Here is a 20,024-nt window from a genome sequence, read left to right on the forward strand (position 1 = left end):
ATGATTCTGGCCCAGCACAGAAAATGTTGTATGCCGAAGCAGTGAAGAGGGTGGTAGATGAAGATGGGTACGGGGTGGGGGATCCTGAGAGGATTCCTGTGAGTTTACTGCTAAACATTTGCAGGGGTGGTAGTGTTGAGTGGTAGTGCTCTGTCCTCCCAGACGGTTGGTCTGGAGTAGGATTAGGGAAGGTTAAATAGTGGAATGGGGTGGTGTTTTACTGAGGGCTAATACTTGTCAGGGTAATTTTTCCTTTTCTTGTTAATTAATGTGGGTATTCGGTGAATGGCCTCACACTCCAGTACAGTAGGGGGCGGTGTAAGCACATTGAATTGGATGCGAGCCGTCAACACAATCCTAAAGAAGAAGAAGTCTGATAGGTCTGATAGGCTTGGTTCATCAAACTGTACCATGGATGCTGCTGTTGCCCAAAAACCAAAGCTATGCAGATTCTTCTTTCCTTTGGAAAAGCAATTGATGTTATTTCCCATTTTAATTCTGCTGATAAACCAGGCCTCTAAAATGAACGCCGAGGACGGCGTTATGGAGGAACTGGCATCTGAGAAAGAGGCAGAAGAAAGTCATCGACAGGACAGTGTGAATTTATTGACATTCATTTTACTGCTGACATTAACAATTCTGACCATTTGGCTTTTCAAACACAGAAGAGTTCGTTTTCTCCATGAGACCGGGTTGGCAATGATATACGGTAAGACTCGACACATTAATCTGTCAGACGTTTGCAACGCATGTAACTTTGCCAACCCAACCCCCTAATCCCCGTATGAATGATGCCAACTCACGTCGGTGATTATTAGTGCGGCTCTATGTCACTGCTACATTGAACCATGACGAGTTAGTTACAATTGATCAATATTGTAGATACATTGTAGACAGTTAAAATGTTACGGTATTACATGATGCGCCATTCAGCGCTCATTCCCAGTCCTAATTGGTTCAGATGGGAGTGACAGTCTCTGGAATGTGCTACACAGTATTTAGATTGGGCATCACAGTCCTGCATAGATACCCACAGAACCATGTTCATATGCCACCAACAAATAACAATATATTATAGCTTTGACTTGATTGGTATAGCCTGAATCACATTGCACTATTGGCTAGTAGGCCTAATCATGATTTTTACTTTACATAATAGCAGATAAATTGTATAATGTCATGGCCTGGGCTTACAACTATTGTGTTGACTCATTCATTACCCATAGCAGCTTGTAGTAACTGCTCCATATCATGGATGGAATATCTATCTAATCGATCTCTCTATCTCTCTATTCAATTCAATTCAAGGGGCTTTATTGGCATGGGAAACATGTGTTAACATTGCCAAAGCAAGTGAGGTAGATAATATATAAAGTGAATATATAAAGTGAAATAAACAATAAAAACAATAAACACTATAATTGAGAATTTCAGTAAGCATTTCTCTACGGCTGGCCATGCTTTCCACATGGCTACCCCTACCCCGGTCAACTGCCCGGCACCCTCCACAGCAACCCGCCAAAGCCCCCACAATTTCTCCTTTACCCAAATCCAGATAGCTGATGTTCTGAAAGAGCTGCAAAATCTGGACACCTACAAATCAGCAGGGCTAGACAATCTGGACCCTCTCTTTCTAAAAGTATCTGCCAAAATTGTTGCCACCCCTATTACTAGCCTGTTAAACCTCTCTTTCGTATCGTCTGAGATTCCCAAAGATTGGAAAGCTGCTGCGGTCATCCCCCTCTTCAAAGGGGGAGACACTCTAGACCCAAACTGCTACAGACCTATATCTATCCTACCCTGTCTAAGGTCTTCGAAAGCCAAGTTAACAGATTACTGACCATTTCGAATCCCACCATACCTTCTCCGCTATGCCATCTGGTTTCAGAGCTGGTCATTGGTGCACCTCAGCCACGCTCAAGGTTCTAAACGACATCATAACCGCCATCGGTAAGAGACATTACTGTGCAGCCGTATTCATCAACCTGGCCAAGGCTTTCGACTCTGTCAATCACCACATTCTTATCAGCAGACTCAACAGCCTTGGTTTCTCAAATGATTGCCTCGCCTGGTTTACTAACTACTTATCAGACAGAGTTCAGTGTGTCAAATCGAAGAGCCTGTTGTCCAGACCTCTGACAGTCTCTATGGACCGAAGCTGGAGACTCACATCTCCCTCATTAGCTTTAAGCACCAGCTGTCAGAGCAGCTTACTCACTGCACCTGCACATAGCCCATCTGTAAACAGCCCATCTATCTACCTACCTCATCCCCATACTGGTATTTATATATTTATTTATTTATTTTGCTCCTTTGCACCCCAGTATCTCTATCTGCACATTCATCTTCTGCCGATCTACCATTCCAGTGTTTAATTGCTATATTGTAATTACTTCGACCCCATGGCCTATTTATTTCCTTAACTTACCTCATTTGCACTCACTGTATATAGACTTTTTGTTTTCTTTTGTTCTACTGTATTATTGACTGTATGTTTTGTTTATTCCATGTGTAACTCTGTGTTGTTGTATGTGTCGAATTGCTACGCTTTATCTTGGCCAGGTCACAGTTGCAAATGAGAACTTGTTCTCAACTAGCCTACCTGGTTAAATAAAGGTGTTCTCAACTAGCCTACCTGGTTAAATAAAGGTGTTCTCAACTAGCCTACCTGGTTAAATAAAGGTAAATTTAAAAAAAAGAGGATTTCAATTTCCCAAAGCCCTGTTGCTGAAGGGCATAGCAGCTGTTTTATGAGCTTCTGACCAATCCTGCAATTTAAAAAAAAGATTTTTTACGCAGATTGTAATTATAATTTTTTTACCTGATGGTTCCACCATCATTTCCTATGACTGAAAATAGTATCTGGAAATCAGAACAGCGATCACTGAAGTTGATTATGAATGAGGATTTCTACTTCAACCAGGCCCAAATCCCCAACACTGAAATATCGAAGAGGCGGTGTTATAGAGGTCGGTGTGCGGGATACCTGACGAGACTATGTCGGCGAGTGGATAAACTCCCTCCGTTCTGTTGGCGAATATGCAGTCACTTGAGAATGGCTGCCGTTTTACAAGCTCTTAACCAATTGTGCTATTTTGTGTGTTTTTGTTGCTCCAAGACCAGGCTTAAATCCCCGTCATTCGCCATAAGAAAATACAGGGGGAGCAGATAAGGGTGCCTTGTGAGAATTTGTCGGTGAGTGGGTAACGCGCCTCTATCATCCGTTCTATTGGCCAAAGTGGAATCACAGGTGAATAAACTGGATGAGCTCCGTTCAAGACTATCTTACCAACGGGACATTAAAAACTGTAATATCTTATGTTTCACCGAGTCGTGGCTGAACGACAACATGGATCATATACAGTTGGCTGGGTTTTCGGACATCAACAGGACAGAACAGCTATTTCCGGTAACAGCTGGTGCGCAATGTCAAATATTAAGGTAGTCTCGAGGTATTGCTTGCCTGAGGTAGAGTACCTCATGATAGGCTGTAGACCACACTATCTACCAAGAGATGTTATAAAAAACATTTTTTTACAACATAACTCAAACGGAAGGAGTTTGCATTTTGGCGCAGTGCTGAGAGGGATATTTTTCATAGCCGTCATACTAAAGCAGGAAGTACCAGTGACTCGCTCAATACGGAAGTGGTCAGATAATGCGTATGCTACGCTACAGGGCTGTTTTGGTAGCACAGACTGGAATATGGCATTGAGGAGTATAACCCCTCAGTCACTGGCTTCATCAATAATAATCTTAGTCCCGTATTGACGCTTTGCTTATTTGATGGTTCGTCTGAGGGCACAGCGGGATTTCTTTTAAGCGTCCAGATTAGTGTCCCGCTCCTTGAAAGCGGCAGCTGTAGCCTTTAGCTCGGTGCGGATGTTGCCTGTAATCCATGGCTTCTGGTTGGAATATGTACGTGCGGTCACTGTGGGGACGACGTCGTCAATGCACTTATTGATGAAGCCGATGACTGTGGTGGAAAACTCAATACCATATTCAGGATCGAGGCAAAGATGTACAGAGCAAAGTACAGAGAGATCCTTGATGAAAACCTGCCCCAGAACACTCCGCCCCAGTCTGAGGTCCTAAGGTTCACCTTCCAACAGGACAACGACCCTAAGCACACAGCCAAGACAATGCAGGAGTGGCTTCGGGACAAGTCTCTGAATGTCTTTGTGGCCCAGCCAAAGCCCTGACTTGAACCCGATTTGAACATCTCTGGAGAGACCTGAAAATAGCTGTGCAGCGACGCATTCCATTCAACCTGACAGAGCTTGAGAGGATCTGCAGAGAAGAATGGAAGAAACTCCCCAAATGCAGGTGTGCCAAGCTTGTAGCGTCCTATCCAAAAAGACTTGAGGATGTAATCGTTGCCAAAGGAACTTAAACAAAGTACTGAGTAAAGGGTCTGAATACTTATGTCAATGTGATATTTCTGTTTTTAAATGTTTTTATAAATGTGCAAAAATGTCTAAACCAGTTTTTCTTTGTCATTATGGGGTATTGTGTGTAGATTAATGAGGGGAAAAAAACTATTTAATCCATTTTACAATAAGTAACAAAATGTAGAAAAAGTAAAGTGGTCTGAATACTTTCAGAATGTACTGTGTATAGGATGAACCATGACTAGAATACAGTATATACATTATACAGTGGGTTAAACAGTATGTAAACATTATTACAGTGACCAGTGTTCAATGTCTGTGTACATAGGGCAACAGTTTCTAAAGTGCAGGGTAGAGTACCGGGTGGTTGCCGGCTAGTAACAGTGACTAAGTTCAGGGCAGAGGCAGGCTAATAGCGGCTGTATAACCATCTGATGAGATGGAGATGCAAGCTGTTTTTCAGTCTCTCGGTCCCAGCTTTGATGCACCTGTACTGACCTCGCCTTCTGGATGGTAGCGGGGTGAACAGGCCGTGGTTGGGGTCCTTGATCTTCCTGGCCTTTCTGTGACACAAGATGCTGTAGATGTCTTGATGGGCAGGCAGTGTGCTCAGAGTATCATTTTTTTTCTCCACAGGACGGTAGAGCCCCAGGGACAGTGACAATCCACAGGACGGTAGAGCCCCAGGGACAGTGACAATCCACAGGACGGTAGAGCCCTAGGAACAGTGACAATCCACAGGACGGTAGAGCCCCAGGGACAGTGACAATCCACAGGACGGTAGAGCCCCAGGGACAGTGACAATCCACAGGACGGTAGAGCCCCAGGGACAGTGACAATCCACAGGACTGTAGAGCCCCAGAGACAGTGACAATCCACAGGACGGACGGTAGAGCCCCAGGGACAGTGACAATCCACAGGACGGACGGTAGAGCCCCAGGGACAGTGACAATCCACAGGACGGATGGTAGAGCCCCAGGGACAGTGACAATCCACAGGACGGTAGAGCCCCAGGGCCAGGCCATAGCATCCTAAGAGTTACACCTTCTGTCTTACTGTGTTCAATACAAGGCAACCAAACCTCATGAAAGTCACCTGGTATACCCTTCATTTGAATGTTAAAATTCCATCTCATCCCTCATTGCTAAGCCTATTTGTAGGTGAATTGTAGTCTGTTCTGTGATAGCATCCTTATGTGGACATAGGGACAATATTTGTGCTTTAATTAGTCAGGAACTCACCACAACGGAGTTCCCGGGACATCCAATTTTCTACTGCTTGAGTTCCTGATAGAATATTGGCTAAAATTACCACCAGCACCTATTTCAGTCCTTGTCAAGCACCATGTTGCAGGATAATAACACATATTGTCAGTTAGAAACCGTTTCACATGGCATATGCCTCTTCGGTGTCATTAGTAGGAGGTTGCCTAGAGGACCAGAATCTGTCCGTCTATCTCTCTGCGTAGTCTGTGTGTGAGCCTGGCCCTCTTTGAGATGCACTGCACAACTTCCCGGCTGGTCTTAGCTGGAGGACAGACAGACAGACTCAGCTGCCGTGTGTTGCTGAGACATGACTGACTCTATGCTAATGTCCTAATACTGACTTAAGCAGTAATAATAATGTAGCTAGTAATAATAAAAAATACAATAACAATGTAGCTAGTAATAATAATAATAATAATAATAATGTAGCTAGTAATAATAATAATAATAATGTAGCTAGTAATAATAATAATGTAGCTAGTAATAATAATAATGTAGCTAGTAATAATAATGTAGCTAGTAATAATAATAATAATGTAGCTAGTAATAATAATAATAATGCAGCTAGTAATAATAATAATGTAGCTAGCAAATGTAATAATGATAATGTAGTAATATTAATAGTAAAATCTTAATAATGATAGCTACAGTAATAGTAATATTGTAGCTAGAAATAATGTAGCTAGCAAATATAATAATGATAATGTAGTAATATTAATAATATAATATTAATAGTAAAATCTTAATAATGATAGCTACAGTAATAGTAATATTGTAGCTAGAAATAATGTAGCTAGCAAATGTGATAATGTAGTAATAATAATAGTGTAGCTAGTAATAATAATAAATAATAATAATGTAGTTAGTAATAATGGTATTAGTAGTATTAGTAGTAATTTAGCTCGTAATAATGTAGCTATTAGTAGCAATAATAATTAATAATGTAGTTAGTAGTAATAATGTAACTAGTAATAATATAAATAATAATAATAATAGTAGTAGTAATAATAATAATGTAGCTAGTAATAATAATGATAATACTAATGTAGGTAGTAATAATAATGAAGCTAGTAGTAGTAGTAAATAATTAATAATAATAATGGTGTAGCTAATAATAATAATGTAGCTAGTAGTAATAATAAAAAAGTAGGAGATAATAATAATAATAATAATAATGTAGCTAGCCATAATAATAATGTAGCTAGTAATAATAATAATGTAGCTAGCAGTAATAATGTAGCTAGTAGTAGTAATAATAATCGAGTCAATAATAATAATGTAGCTAGTAATAATAATAATAATGTAGCTAGCAGTAATAATGTAGCTAGTAGTAGTAATAATAATCTAGCCAATAATAATAATGTAGCTAGTAATAATAATAATAATGTAGCTAGCAGTAATAATGTAGCTAGTAATACAAATAATAATAATGTAGCTAGTAAAATAATAATGTAGCTAGTAGTAATAATGATGATACATGTAGCTAGTAGTAATAATGTAGCTAGTAATAATAATAATAATGTAGCTAGTAAAATAATAATGTAGTAGTAGTAATAATAATGTGGATAATAATAAGCTAATAATAATAAATAATAATAATAATAATAATAATAATAATGTAGCCAGTCAAATAATGTAGTAGTAGTAATAATAATGTGGATAATAATAATGTAGCCAGTCAAATAATGTAGTAGTAGTAGTAATAATAATGTGGATAAAAATAATGTAGCTAGTAATAATAATGTAGTTGTAATAATATTAATAATAATGAGCTGAAAGAAAATATCCCAGAAATGTTCCATATGCATTAAAAGCTTATTTCTCTCAAATTTTGTGCTCAAATTAGTTTACATCCCTGTTAGTGAGCATTCCTCCTTTGCCAAGATAATCCATCCACCTGACAGGTGTGGCATATCAAGAAGCTGATTAAACAGCATGATCATTACACAGGTGCAACTTGTGCTGGGGACAATAAAAGGCATCACACAACACAATGCCACAGATGTTTTGAGGGATTGTGCAATTGGCATGTTGAGTGCAGGAATGTCCACCAAAACGGTTGCCAGAGAATTGAATGTCAATTTCACTACCATAAGCCGCCTCTAACGAGGTTTAAGACATTTTGGCAGTGTGAAGATATTCTATCCTCAGTATCTCTCTCTCTCTCGCCCTCGCTCTCTCGCTCCCTCTCTCTCTCTCTCCTTCCCAGGACTGTTGGTAGGTGTGATCCTGCGTTATGGAATCCCAGCCACCAGCTACCACAAAAAAACTCCTCCCAGCTGTTCTCTTGAGGAGGGGCCAGTCAGTACGCTCCTACTGAACGTCAGTGGGAAGTTCTTTGAGTACACGCTGAAAGGAGAGATCAACTCGAGGGAGATACACAACGTGGAGCAGAATGACATGCTGCGTAAGGTAACAATCATACACACACACACACACACACACACACACACACACACTATGTTGGAACAGAATGATGTGCTGCCCAATAATATATATAACCCCCAAACTATTGACTAAACACTACTGAACTGTATAACCCCCCCAACTACTGACTAAACACTACTGAACTGTATAACCTCCCCCCCCCCCAACTACTGTCCAACTACTGACTAAACACAACTGAACTGTATAACCCCCCCCCCAACTACTGACATAACACAACTGAACTGTATAACCCCCCCCCCCCCCACTACTGACTAAACACAACTGAACTGTATAACCCCCCCAACTACTGACTAAACACAACTGAACTGTATAACCCCCCCAACTACTGACTAAACACAACTGAACTGTATAACCCTCCCCCTAACTACTGACTAAACACTACTGAACTGTATAACCTCCCCCCCCAACTACTGACTAAACACAACTGAACTGTATAACCCCCCCTAACTACTGACTAAACACTACTGAACTGTATAACCCCCCCCCCCAACTACTGACTAAACACAACTGAACTGTATAACCCCCCCCTAACTACTGACTAAACACTACTGAACTGTATAACCCCCCCCCCCCCCAACTACTGACTAAACACAACTGAACTGTATAACCCCCCCTAACTTCTGACTAAACACGACTGAACTGTATAACCCCCCCCCCCCCCCTAACTACTGACTAAACACGACTGAACTTGTGGAAAGGCATCCTGAAAACATTTTCCAGTATCCAGTCCAACCTATTTTCGTGTCAGTCTCTGCATCCTGAATCTGTGGTTGTCTGTACAGTCCTGGCTCGCTAAGTATTTGATCACAAGCAGCCCTTGTTGGCAGTGCTTTACAATGTAACCTCTTTGTCATCAGTCTGCATCTCAGCAGTGTATTAGCTGGCTAATAGCAACTTGTTTAGGATTGATCTGTTTACATACATGTTTTTCTCCTAAATGTACAGGTTACCTTTGACCCTGAAGTATTCTTCAATATACTGCTACCTCCAATCATTTTCCATGCTGGATATAGTCTCAAAAAGGTAAGTGATAGCTTTAACATTTGTATTTGTATTCTGTATTTTTAAAAAACTTTTTATTTAACTAGGCAAGTCAGTTAAGAACAAATTCTTATTTTACAATGACTGCCAACCCCGGCCAAACCCTCCCCTAACCCGGATGACGCTGGGAAAATTGTGCGCCGCCCTATGGGACTCCCGATCACGGCCAGTTGTGATACAGCCCATGATCGAACCAGAGCCTCAAGCACTGAGATGCAGTGCCTTAGACCGCTGCGTCACTCGGGAACATGTGACATGTTATTCTGATGTAATTTTTGACTTCAGATTGGCCAGTATTGTCTCCTAGGTAGTAGCATGTAAGAACTGTCCAGGTTTCTCAACATCGCAACAGTGTTCAGTTGACTCAGGACATTGTTACTGATATTAAAGGGTTAACTACTGTAGCAAGGCCCTCAACCTGATCTGGTCATCTACTGTGGTTCAGAATGGGCTGATCTGCTGCAACAACGAGATCTCTGATTGGACATACTGTAGACAGGGGAGCCCTCTCATTGGCCAGCCTTTTAGAGTATTGCCCTTCTGGGAGGAAGTCGAGACCACATGTCTCTGTGTGCGTCCCAAATGGCACCCTATTCCCTAAATAGAGCTCTATGGGCCCTGGTCAACAGTAGTACACTACCTCTATGGGCCCTGGTCAACAGTACCCCTACTGGCCCTGGTCAACAGTACCACTACTGGCCCTGGTCAACAGTAGAGCACTACCCCTATGGGCCCTGGTCAACAGTAGTACACTACCTCTATGGGCCCTGGTCAACACTACCCCTACTGGCCCTGGTCAACAGTACCCCTACTGGCCCTGGTCAACAGTACCCCTACTGGCCCTGGTCAACAGTACCCCTACTGGCCCTGGTCAACAGTAGTACACTACCTCTATGGGCCCTGGTCAACACTACCCCTACTGTCCCTGGTCAACAGTACCCCTACTGTCCCTGGTCAACTGTACCCCTACTGGCCCTGGTCAACATTAGTACACTACCTCTATGGGCCCTGGTCAACACTACCCCTACTGGCCCTGGTCAACAGTAGTACACTACCTCTATGGGCCCTGGTCAACAGTACCCCTACTGGCCCTGGTCAACAGTAGTACACTACCTCTATGGGCCCTGGTCAACAGTAGAGCACTACCTCTATGGGCCCTGGTCAACAGTAGAGCACTACCTCTATGGGCCCTGGTCAACAGTAGTACACTACCCCTATGGGCCCTGGTCAACAGTAGAGCACTACCCCTATGGGCCCTGGTCAACAGTAGAGCACTACCCCTACGGGCCCTGGTCAACAGTAGTACCCCTACCCCTATGGGCCCTGGTCAACAGTAGTACCCCTACCCCTATGGGCCCTGGTCAACAGTAGAGCACTACCCCTATGGGCCCTGGTCAACAGTAGTGCACTACCCCTATGGGCCCTGGTCAACAGTACCCCTATGGGCCCTGGTCAACAGTACCCCTATAGGCCCTGGTCAACAGTAGAGCACTACCCCTATAGGCCCTGGTCAACAGTACCCCTATAGGCCCTGGTCAACAATACCCCTATGGGCCCTGGTCAACAGTACCCCTATGGGCCCTGGTCAACAGTACCCCTATGGGCCCTGGTCAACAGTACCCCTATGGGCCCTGGTCAACAGTACCCCTATGGGCCCTGGTCAACAGTACCCCTATGGGCCCTGGTCAACAGTACCCCTACTGGCTCTGGTCAACAGTAGAGCTCTACCCCTATGGGCCCTGGTCAACAGTAGAGCACTACCCCTATGGGCCCTGGTCAACAGTAAAGCACTATCCCTATGGGCCCTGGTCAACACTACCCCTATGGGCCCTGGTCAGCAGTAGAGCACTACCCCTATGGGCCCTGGTCAACAGTAGAGCACTACCCCTATGGGCCCTGGTCAACAGTAGAGCACTACCCCTATGGGCCCTGGTCAACAGTAGAGCACTACCCCTATGGGCCCTGGTCAACAGTAGAGCACTACCCCTATGGGCCCTGGTCAACAGTAAAGCACTATCCCTATGGGCCCTGGTCAACACTACCCCTATGGGCCCTGGTCAGCAGTAGAGCACTACCCCTATGGGCCCTGGTCAACAGTAGAGCACTACCCCTATGGGCCCTGGTCAACAGTAGAGCACTACCCCTATGGGCCCTGGTCAACAGTAGAGCACTACCCCTATGGGCCCTGGTCAACAGTAAAGCACTATCCCTATGGGCCCTGGTCAACACTACCCCTATGGGCCCTGGTCAGCAATAGAGCACTACCCCTATGGGCCCTGGTCAACAGTAGAGCACTACCCCTATGGGCTTTGGTCAACAGTAGAGCACTACCCCTATGGGCCCTGGTCAACACTACCCCTATGGGCCCTGGTCAACAGTAGAGCACTACCCCTATGGGCCCTGGTCAGCAGTAGAGCACTACCCCTATGGTCCCTGGTCAACAGTAGAGCACTACCCTTACGGGCCCTGGTCAACAGTAGAGCACTACCCCTATGGGCCCTGGTCAACAGTAGAGCACTACCACTATGGGCCCTGGTCAACACTACCCCTATGGGCCCTGGTCAACAGTAGAGCACTACCCCTATGGGCCCTGGTCAGCAGTAGAGCACTACCCCTATGGTCCCTGGTCAACAGTAGAGCACTACCCTTACGGGCCCTGGTCAACAGTAGAGCACTACCCCTATGGGCCCTGGTCAACAGTAGAGCACTACCACTATGGGCCCTGGTCAACACTACCCCTATGGGCCCTGGTCAACACTACCCCTATGGGCCCTGGTCAGCAGTAGAGCACTACCCCTATGGGCCCTGGTCAACAGTAGAGCACTACCCCTATGGGCCCTGGTCAACAGTAGAGCACTACCCCTATGGGCCCTGGTCAACACTACCCCTATGGGCCCTGGTCAGCAGTAGAGCACTACCCCTATGGGCCCTGGTCAACAGTAGAGCACTACCCCTATGGGCCCTGGTCAACAGTAGAGCACTACCCCTATGGGCCCTGGTCAACACTACCCCTATGGGCCCTGGTCAACAGTAGAGCACTACCCCAATGGGCCCTGGTCAGCAGTAGAGTACTACCCCTATGGTCCCTGGTCAACAGTAGAGCACTACCCTTACGGGCCCTGGTCAACAGTAGAGCACTACCCCTATGGGCCCTGGTCAACAGTAGAGCACTACCCTTACGGGCCCTGGTCAACAGTAGAGCACTACCCCTATGGGCCCTGGTCAGCAGTAGAGCACTACCCCTATGGTCCCTGGTCAACAGTAGAGCACTACCCTTACGGGCCCTGGTCAACAGTAGAGCACTACCCCTGTGGGCCCTGGTCAACAGTAGAGCACTACCACTATGGGCCCTGGTCAACACTACCCCTATGGGCCCTGGTCAACAGTAGAGCACTACCCCTATGGGCCCTGGTCAGCAGTAGAGCACTACCCCTATGGGCCCTGGTCAACAGTAGAGCACTACCCCTATGGGCCCTGGTCAACAGTAGATCACTATATAGTCAATAGGGTTCCATTTGGGACGCACACTTCCAGTTCCTGTCTTAGGTTACCCTGCTAGACCCACTCTCTCATACTGGCCTGTGGGACGGCTGTGAAGGACACATGTCAGGCTGGTACTCTCTGATACTGGCCTGTGGGACTGCTGTGAAGGACACATGTCAGGCTGGCACTCTCTGATACTGGCCTGTGGGACTGCTGTGAAGGACACATGTCAGACTGGTACTCTCTGATACTGGCCTGTGGGACGGCTGTGAAGGACACATGTCAGACTGGTACTCTCTGATACTGGCCTGTGGGACGGCTGTGAAGTACACATACTCTACATACTCTACTTTTGTACAAAGTCATTGCTGTAGAACATTATTTAAAACCAACAATCAACAGTAGAGCACTACCCCTATGGGCCCTGGTCAACAGTAGAGCACTACCCCTATGGGCCCTGGTCAACAGTAGAGCACTACCCCTATGGTCCCTGGTCAACAGTAGAGCACTACACTTACGGGCCCTGGTCAACAGTAGAGCACTACCTCTATGGGCCCTGGTCAGCAGTAGAGCACTACCCCTATGGTCCCTGGTCAACAGTAGAGCACTACCCTTACGGGCCCTGGTCAACAGTAGAGCACTACCCCAATGGGCCCTGGTCAGCAGTAGAGCACTACCCCTATGGTCCCTGGTCAACAGTAGAGCACTACCCTTACGGGCCCTGGTCAACAGTAGAGCACTACCCCTATGGTCCCTGGTCAACAGTAGAGCACTACCCTTACGGGCCCTGGTCAACAGTAGAGCACTACCCCTATGGGCCCTGGTCAGCAGTAGAGCACTACCCCTATGGTCCCTGGTCAACAGTAGAGCACTACCCTTACGGGCCCTGGTCAACAGTAGAGCACTACCCCTATGGGCCCTGGTCAACAGTAGAGCACTACCACTATGGGCCCTGGTCAACACTACCCCTATGGGCCCTGGTCAACAGTAGAGCACTACCCCTATGGGCCCTGGTCAGCAGTAGAGCACTACCCCTATGGTCCCTGGTCAACAGTAGAGCACTACCCTTACGGGCCCTGGTCAACAGTAGAGCACTACCCCTATGGGCTTTGGTCAACAGTAAAGCACTACCCCTATGGGCCCTGGTCAACACTACCCCTATGGGCCCTGGTCAACAGTAGAGCACTACCCCTATGGGCCCTGGTCAGCAGTAGAGCACTACCCCTATGGTCCCTGGTCAACAGTAGAGCACTACCCTTACGGGCCCTGGTCAACAGTAGAGCACTACCCCTATGGGCCCTGGTCAACAGTAGAGCACTACCACTATGGGCCCTGGTCAACACTACCCCTATGGGCCCTGGTCAACAGTAGAGCACTACCCCTATGGGCCCTGGTCAGCAGTAGAGCACTACCCCTATGGGCCCTGGTCAGCAGTAGAGCACTACCCCTATGGTCCCTGGTCAACAGTAGAGCACTACCCTTACGGGCCCTGGTCAACAGTAGAGCACTACCCCTATGGGCCCTGGTCAACAGTAGAGCACTACCACTATGGGCCCTGGTCAACACTACCCCTATGGGCCCTGGTCAACACTACCCCTATGGGCCCTGGTCAGCAGTAGAGCACTACCCCTATGGGCCCTGGTCAACAGTAGAGCACTACCCCTATGGGCCCTGGTCAACAGTAGAGCACTACCCCTATGGGCCCTGGTCAACACTACCCCTATGGGCCCTGGTCAACAGTAGAGCACTACCCCAATGGGCCCTGGTCAGCAGTAGAGCACTACCCCTATGGTCCCTGGTCAACAGTAGAGCACTACCCTTACGGGCCCTGGTCAACAGTAGAGCACTACCCCTATGGGCCCTGGTCAACAGTAGAGCACTACCCCTATGGTCCCTGGTCAACAGTAGAGCACTACCCTTACGGGCCCTGGTCAACAGTAGAGCACTACCCCTATGGGCCCTGGTCAACAGTAGAGCACTACCACTATGGGCCCTGGTCAACACTACCCCTATGGGCCCTGGTCAACAGTAGAGCACTACCCCTATGGGCCCTGGTCAGCAGTAGAGCACTACCCCTATGGGCCCTGGTCAGCAGTAGAGCACTACCCCTATGGTCCCTGGTCAACAGTAGAGCACTACCCTTACGGGCCCTGATCAACAGTAGAGCACTACCCCTATGGGCCCTGGTCAACAGTAGAGCACTACCACTATGGGCCCTGGTCAACACTACCCCTATGGGCCCTGGTCAACACTACCCCTATGGGCCCTGGTCAGCAGTAGAGCACTACCCCTATGGGCCCTGGTCAACAGTAGAGCACTACCCCTATGGGCCCTGGTCAACAGTAGAGCACTACCCCTATGGGCCCTGGTCAACACTACCCCTATGGGCCCTGGTCAACAGTAGAGCACTACCCCAATGGGCCCTGGTCAGCAGTAGAGCACTACCCCTATGGTCCCTGGTCAACAGTAGAGCACTACCCTTACGGGCCCTGGTCAACAGTAGAGCACTACCCCTATGGGCCCTGGTCAACAGTAGAGCACTACCCCTATGGGCCCTGGTCAACAGTAGAGCACTACCCCTATGGGCCCTGGTCAACAGTAGAGCACTACCCCTATGGTCCCTGGTCAACAGTAGAGCACTACACTTACGGGCCCTGGTCAACAGTAGAGCACTACCTCTATGGGCCCTGGTCAGCAGTAGAGCACTACCCCTATGGTCCCTGGTCAACAGTAGAGCACTACCCTTACGGGCCCTGGTCAACAGTAGAGCACTACCCCAATGGGCCCTGGTCAGCAGTAGAGCACTACCCCTATGGTCCCTGGTCAACAGTAGAGCACTACCCTTACGGGCCCTGGTCAACAGTAGAGCACTACCCCTATGGTCCCTGGTCAACAGTAGAGCACTACCCTTACGGGCCCTGGTCAACAGTAGAGCACTACCCCTATGGGCCCTGGTCAGCAGTAGAGCACTACCCCTATGGTCCCTGGTCAACAGTAGAACACTACCCTTACGGGCCCTGGTCAACAGTAGAGCACTACCCCTATGGGCCCTGGTCAACAGTAGAGCACTACCACTATGGGCCCTGGTCAACACTACCCCTATGGGCCCTGGTCAACAGTAGAGCACTACCCCTATGGGCCCTGGTCAGCAGTAGAGCACTACCCCTATGGTCCCTGGTCAACAGTAGAGCACTACCCTTACGGGCCCTGGTCAACAGTAGAGCACTACCCCTATGGGCTTTGGTCAACAGTAGAGCACTACCCCTATGGGCCCTGGTCAACACTACCCCTATGGGCCCTGGTCAACAGTAGAGCACTACCCCTATGGGCCCTGGTCAGCAGTAGAGCACTACCCCTATGGTCCCTGGTCAACAGTAGAGCACTACCCTTACGGGCCCTGGTCAACAGTAGAGCACTACCCCTATGGGCCCTGGTCAACAGTAGAGCACTACCACTATGGGCCCTGGTCAACACTACCCCTATGGGCCCTGGTCAACAGTAGAGCACTACCCCTATGGGCCCTGGTCAGCAGTAGAGCACTACCCCTATGGGCCCTGGTCAGCAGTAGAGCACTACCCCTATGGTCCCTGGTCAACAGTAGAGCACTACCCTTACGGGCCCTGGTCAACAGTAGAGCACTACCCCTATGGGCCCTGGTCAACAGTAGAGCACTACCACTATGGGCCCTGGTCAACACTACCCCTATGGGCCCTGGTCAACACTACCCCTATGGGCCCTGGTCAGCAGTAGAGCACTACCCCTATGGGCCCTGGTCAACAGTAGAGCACTACCCCTATGGGCCCTGGTCAACAGTAGAGCACTACCCCTATGGGCCCTGGTCAACACTACCCCTATGGGCCCTGGTCAACAGTAGAGCACTACCCCAATGGGCCCTGGTCAGCAGTAGAGCACTACCCCTATGGTCCCTGGTCAACAGTAGAGCACTACCCTTACGGGCCCTGGTCAACAGTAGAGCACTACCCCTATGGGCCCTGGTCAACAGTAGAGCACTACCCCTATGGTCCCTGGTCAACAGTAGAGCACTACCCTTACGGGCCCTGGTCAACAGTAGAGCACTACCCCTATGGGCCCTGGTCAACAGTAGAGCACTACCACTATGGGCCCTGGTCAACACTACCCCTATGGGCCCTGGTCAACAGTAGAGCACTACCCCTATGGGCCCTGGTCAGCAGTAGAGCACTACCCCTATGGGCCCTGGTCAGCAGTAGAGCACTACCCCTATGGTCCCTGGTCAACAGTAGAGCACTACCCTTACGGGCCCTGATCAACAGTAGAGCACTACCCCTATGGGCCCTGGTCAACAGTAGAGCACTACCACTATGGGCCCTGGTCAACACTACCCCTATGGGCCCTGGTCAACACTACCCCTATGGGCCCTGGTCAGCAGTAGAGCACTACCCCTATGGGCCCTGGTCAACAGTAGAGCACTACCCCTATGGGCCCTGGTCAACAGTAGAGCACTACCCCTATGGGCCCTGGTCAACACTACCCCTATGGGCCCTGGTCAGCAGTAGAGCACTACCCCTATGGTCCCTGGTCAACAGTAGAGCACTACCCTTACGGGCCCTGGTCAACAGTAGAGCACTACCCCTATGGGCCCTGGTCAACAGTAGAGCACTACCACTATGGGCCCTGGTCAACACTACCCCTATGGGCCCTGGTCAACAGTAGAGCACTACCCCTATGGGCCCTGGTCAGCAGTAGAGCACTACCCCTATGGTCCCTGGTCAACAGTAGAGCACTACCCTTACGGGCCCTGGTCAACAGTAGAGCACTACCCCTATGGGCTTTGGTCAACAGTAGAGCACTACCCCTATGGGCCCTGGTCAACACTACCCCTATGGGCCCTGGTCAACAGTAGAGCACTACCCCTATGGGCCCTGGTCAGCAGTAGAGCACTACCCCTATGGTCCCTGGTCAACAGTAGAGCACTACCCTTACGGGCCCTGGTCAACAGTAGAGCACTACCCCTATGGGCCCTGGTCAACAGTAGAGCACTACCACTATGGGCCCTGGTCAACACTACCCCTATGGGCCCTGGTCAACAGTAGAGCACTACCCCTATGGGCCCTGGTCAGCAGTAGAGCACTACCCCTATGGGCCCTGGTCAACAGTAGAGCACTACCCTTACGGGCCCTGGTCAACAGTAGAGCACTACCCCTATGGGCCCTGGTCAACAGTAGAGCACTACCACTATGGGCCCTGGTCAACACTACCCCTATGGGCCCTGGTCAACACTACCCCTATGGGCCCTGGTCAGCAGTAGAGCACTACCCCTATGGGCCCTGGTCAACAGTAGAGCACTACCCCTATGGGCCCTGGTCAACAGTAGAGCACTACCCCTATGGGCCCTGGTCAACACTACCCCTATGGGCCCTGGTCAACAGTAGAGCACTACCCCAATGGGCCCTGGTCAGCAGTAGAGCACTACCCCTATGGTCCCTGGTCAACAGTAGAGCACTACCCTTACGGGCCCTGGTCAACAGTAGAGCACTACCCCTATGGGCCCTGGTCAACAGTAGAGCACTACCCCTATGGTCCCTGGTCAACAGTAGAGCACTACCCTTACGGGCCCTGGTCAACAGTAGAGCACTACCCCTATGGGCCCTGGTCAACAGTAGAGCACTACCACTATGGGCCCTGGTCAACACTACCCCTATGGGCCCTGGTCAACACTACCCCTATGGGCCCTGGTCAGCAGTAGAGCACTACCCCTATGGGCCCTGGTCAACAGTAGAGCACTACCCCTATGGGCCCTGGTCAACAGTAGAGCACTACCCCTATGGGCCCTGGTCAACACTACCCCTATGGGCCCTGGTCAACAGTAGAGCACTACCCCAATGGGCCCTGGTCAGCAGTAGAGCACTACCCCTATGGTCCCTGGTCAACAGTAGAGCACTACCCTTACGGGCCCTGGTCAACAGTAGAGCACTACCCCTATGGGCCCTGGTCAACAGTAGAGCACTACCCCTATGGTCCCTGGTCAACAGTAGAGCACTACCCTTACGGGCCCTGGTCAACAGTAGAGCACTACCCCTATGGGCCCTGGTCAACAGTAGAGCACTACCACTATGGGCCCTGGTCAACACTACCCCTATGGGCCCTGGTCAACAGTAGAGCACTACCCCTATGGGCCCTGGTCAGCAGTAGAGCACTACCCCTATGGGCCCTGGTCAGCAGTAGAGCACTACCCCTATGGTCCCTGGTCAACAGTAGAGCACTACCCTTACGGGCCCTGATCAACAGTAGAGCACTACCCCTATGGGCCCTGGTCAACAGTAGAGCACTACCACTATGGGCCCTGGTCAACACTACCCCTATGGGCCCTGGTCAGCAGTAGAGCACTACCCCTATGGGCCCTGGTCAACAGTAGAGCACTACCCCTATGGGCCCTGGTCAACAGTAGAGCACTACCCCTATGGGCCCTGGTCAACACTACCCCTATGGGCCCTGGTCAACAGTAGAGCACTACCCCAATGGGCCCTGGTCAGCAGTAGAGCACTACCCCTATGGTCCCTGGTCAACAGTAGAGCACTACCCTTACGGGCCCTGGTCAACAGTAGAGCACTACCCCTATGGGCCCTGGTCAACAGTAGAGCACTACCCCTATGGGCCCTGGTCAACAGTAAAGCACTATCCCTATGGGCCCTGGTCAACACTACCCCTATGGGCCCTGGTCAGCAGTAGAGCACTACCCCTATGGGCCCTGGTCAACAGTAGAGCACTACCCCTATGGGCCCTGGTCAACAGTAGAGCACTACCCCTATGGGCCCTGGTCAACAGTAGAGCACTACCCCTATGGGCCCTGGTCAACAGTAAAGCACTATCCCTATGGGCCCTGGTCAACACTACCCCTATGGGCCCTGGTCAGCAATAGAGCACTACCCCTATGGGCCCTGGTCAACAGTAGAGCACTACCCCTATGGGCTTTGGTCAACAGTAGAGCACTACCCCTATGGGCCCTGGTCAACACTACCCCTATGGGCCCTGGTCAACAGTAGAGCACTACCCCTATGGGCCCTGGTCAGCAGTAGAGCACTACCCCTATGGTCCCTGGTCAACAGTAGAGCACTACCCTTACGGGCCCTGGTCAACAGTAGAGCACTACCCCTATGGGCCCTGGTCAACAGTAGAGCACTACCACTATGGGCCCTGGTCAACACTACCCCTATGGGCCCTGGTCAACAGTAGAGCACTACCCCTATGGGCCCTGGTCAGCAGTAGAGCACTACCCCTATGGGCCCTGGTCAGCAGTAGAGCACTACCCCTATGGTCCCTGGTCAACAGTAGAGCACTACCCTTACGGGCCCTGGTCAACAGTAGAGCACTACCCCTATGGGCCCTGGTCAACAGTAGAGCACTACCACTATGGGCC

General features: G+C 49.2%; 1 protein-coding gene across 1 annotated transcript in view; it reads left to right on the plus strand.

Moving 5' to 3' along the window:
- Positions 1–326: 326 nt before the first annotated feature.
- The window catches only part of slc9a7 (solute carrier family 9 member 7), a 303,023-nt gene continuing 283,325 nt past the window's right edge, over positions 327–20,024 (plus strand). Inside the window, exons 1-3 of the mRNA XM_036977980.2 lie at positions 327–709; positions 7,866–8,068; positions 9,050–9,127. Of these exons, the coding sequence (XP_036833875.2) occupies positions 337–709; positions 7,866–8,068; positions 9,050–9,127 (654 nt within the window). The 5' untranslated portion in view covers positions 327–336. The remainder of the gene's footprint in view (positions 710–7,865; positions 8,069–9,049; positions 9,128–20,024) is intronic.

The sequence above is a fragment of the Oncorhynchus mykiss genome, chromosome 1 (assembly GCF_057628025.1).
Source record: "Oncorhynchus mykiss isolate SJ-2025 chromosome 1, ASM5762802v1, whole genome shotgun sequence".
Classification (NCBI taxonomy): domain Eukaryota; kingdom Metazoa; phylum Chordata; class Actinopteri; order Salmoniformes; family Salmonidae; genus Oncorhynchus; species Oncorhynchus mykiss.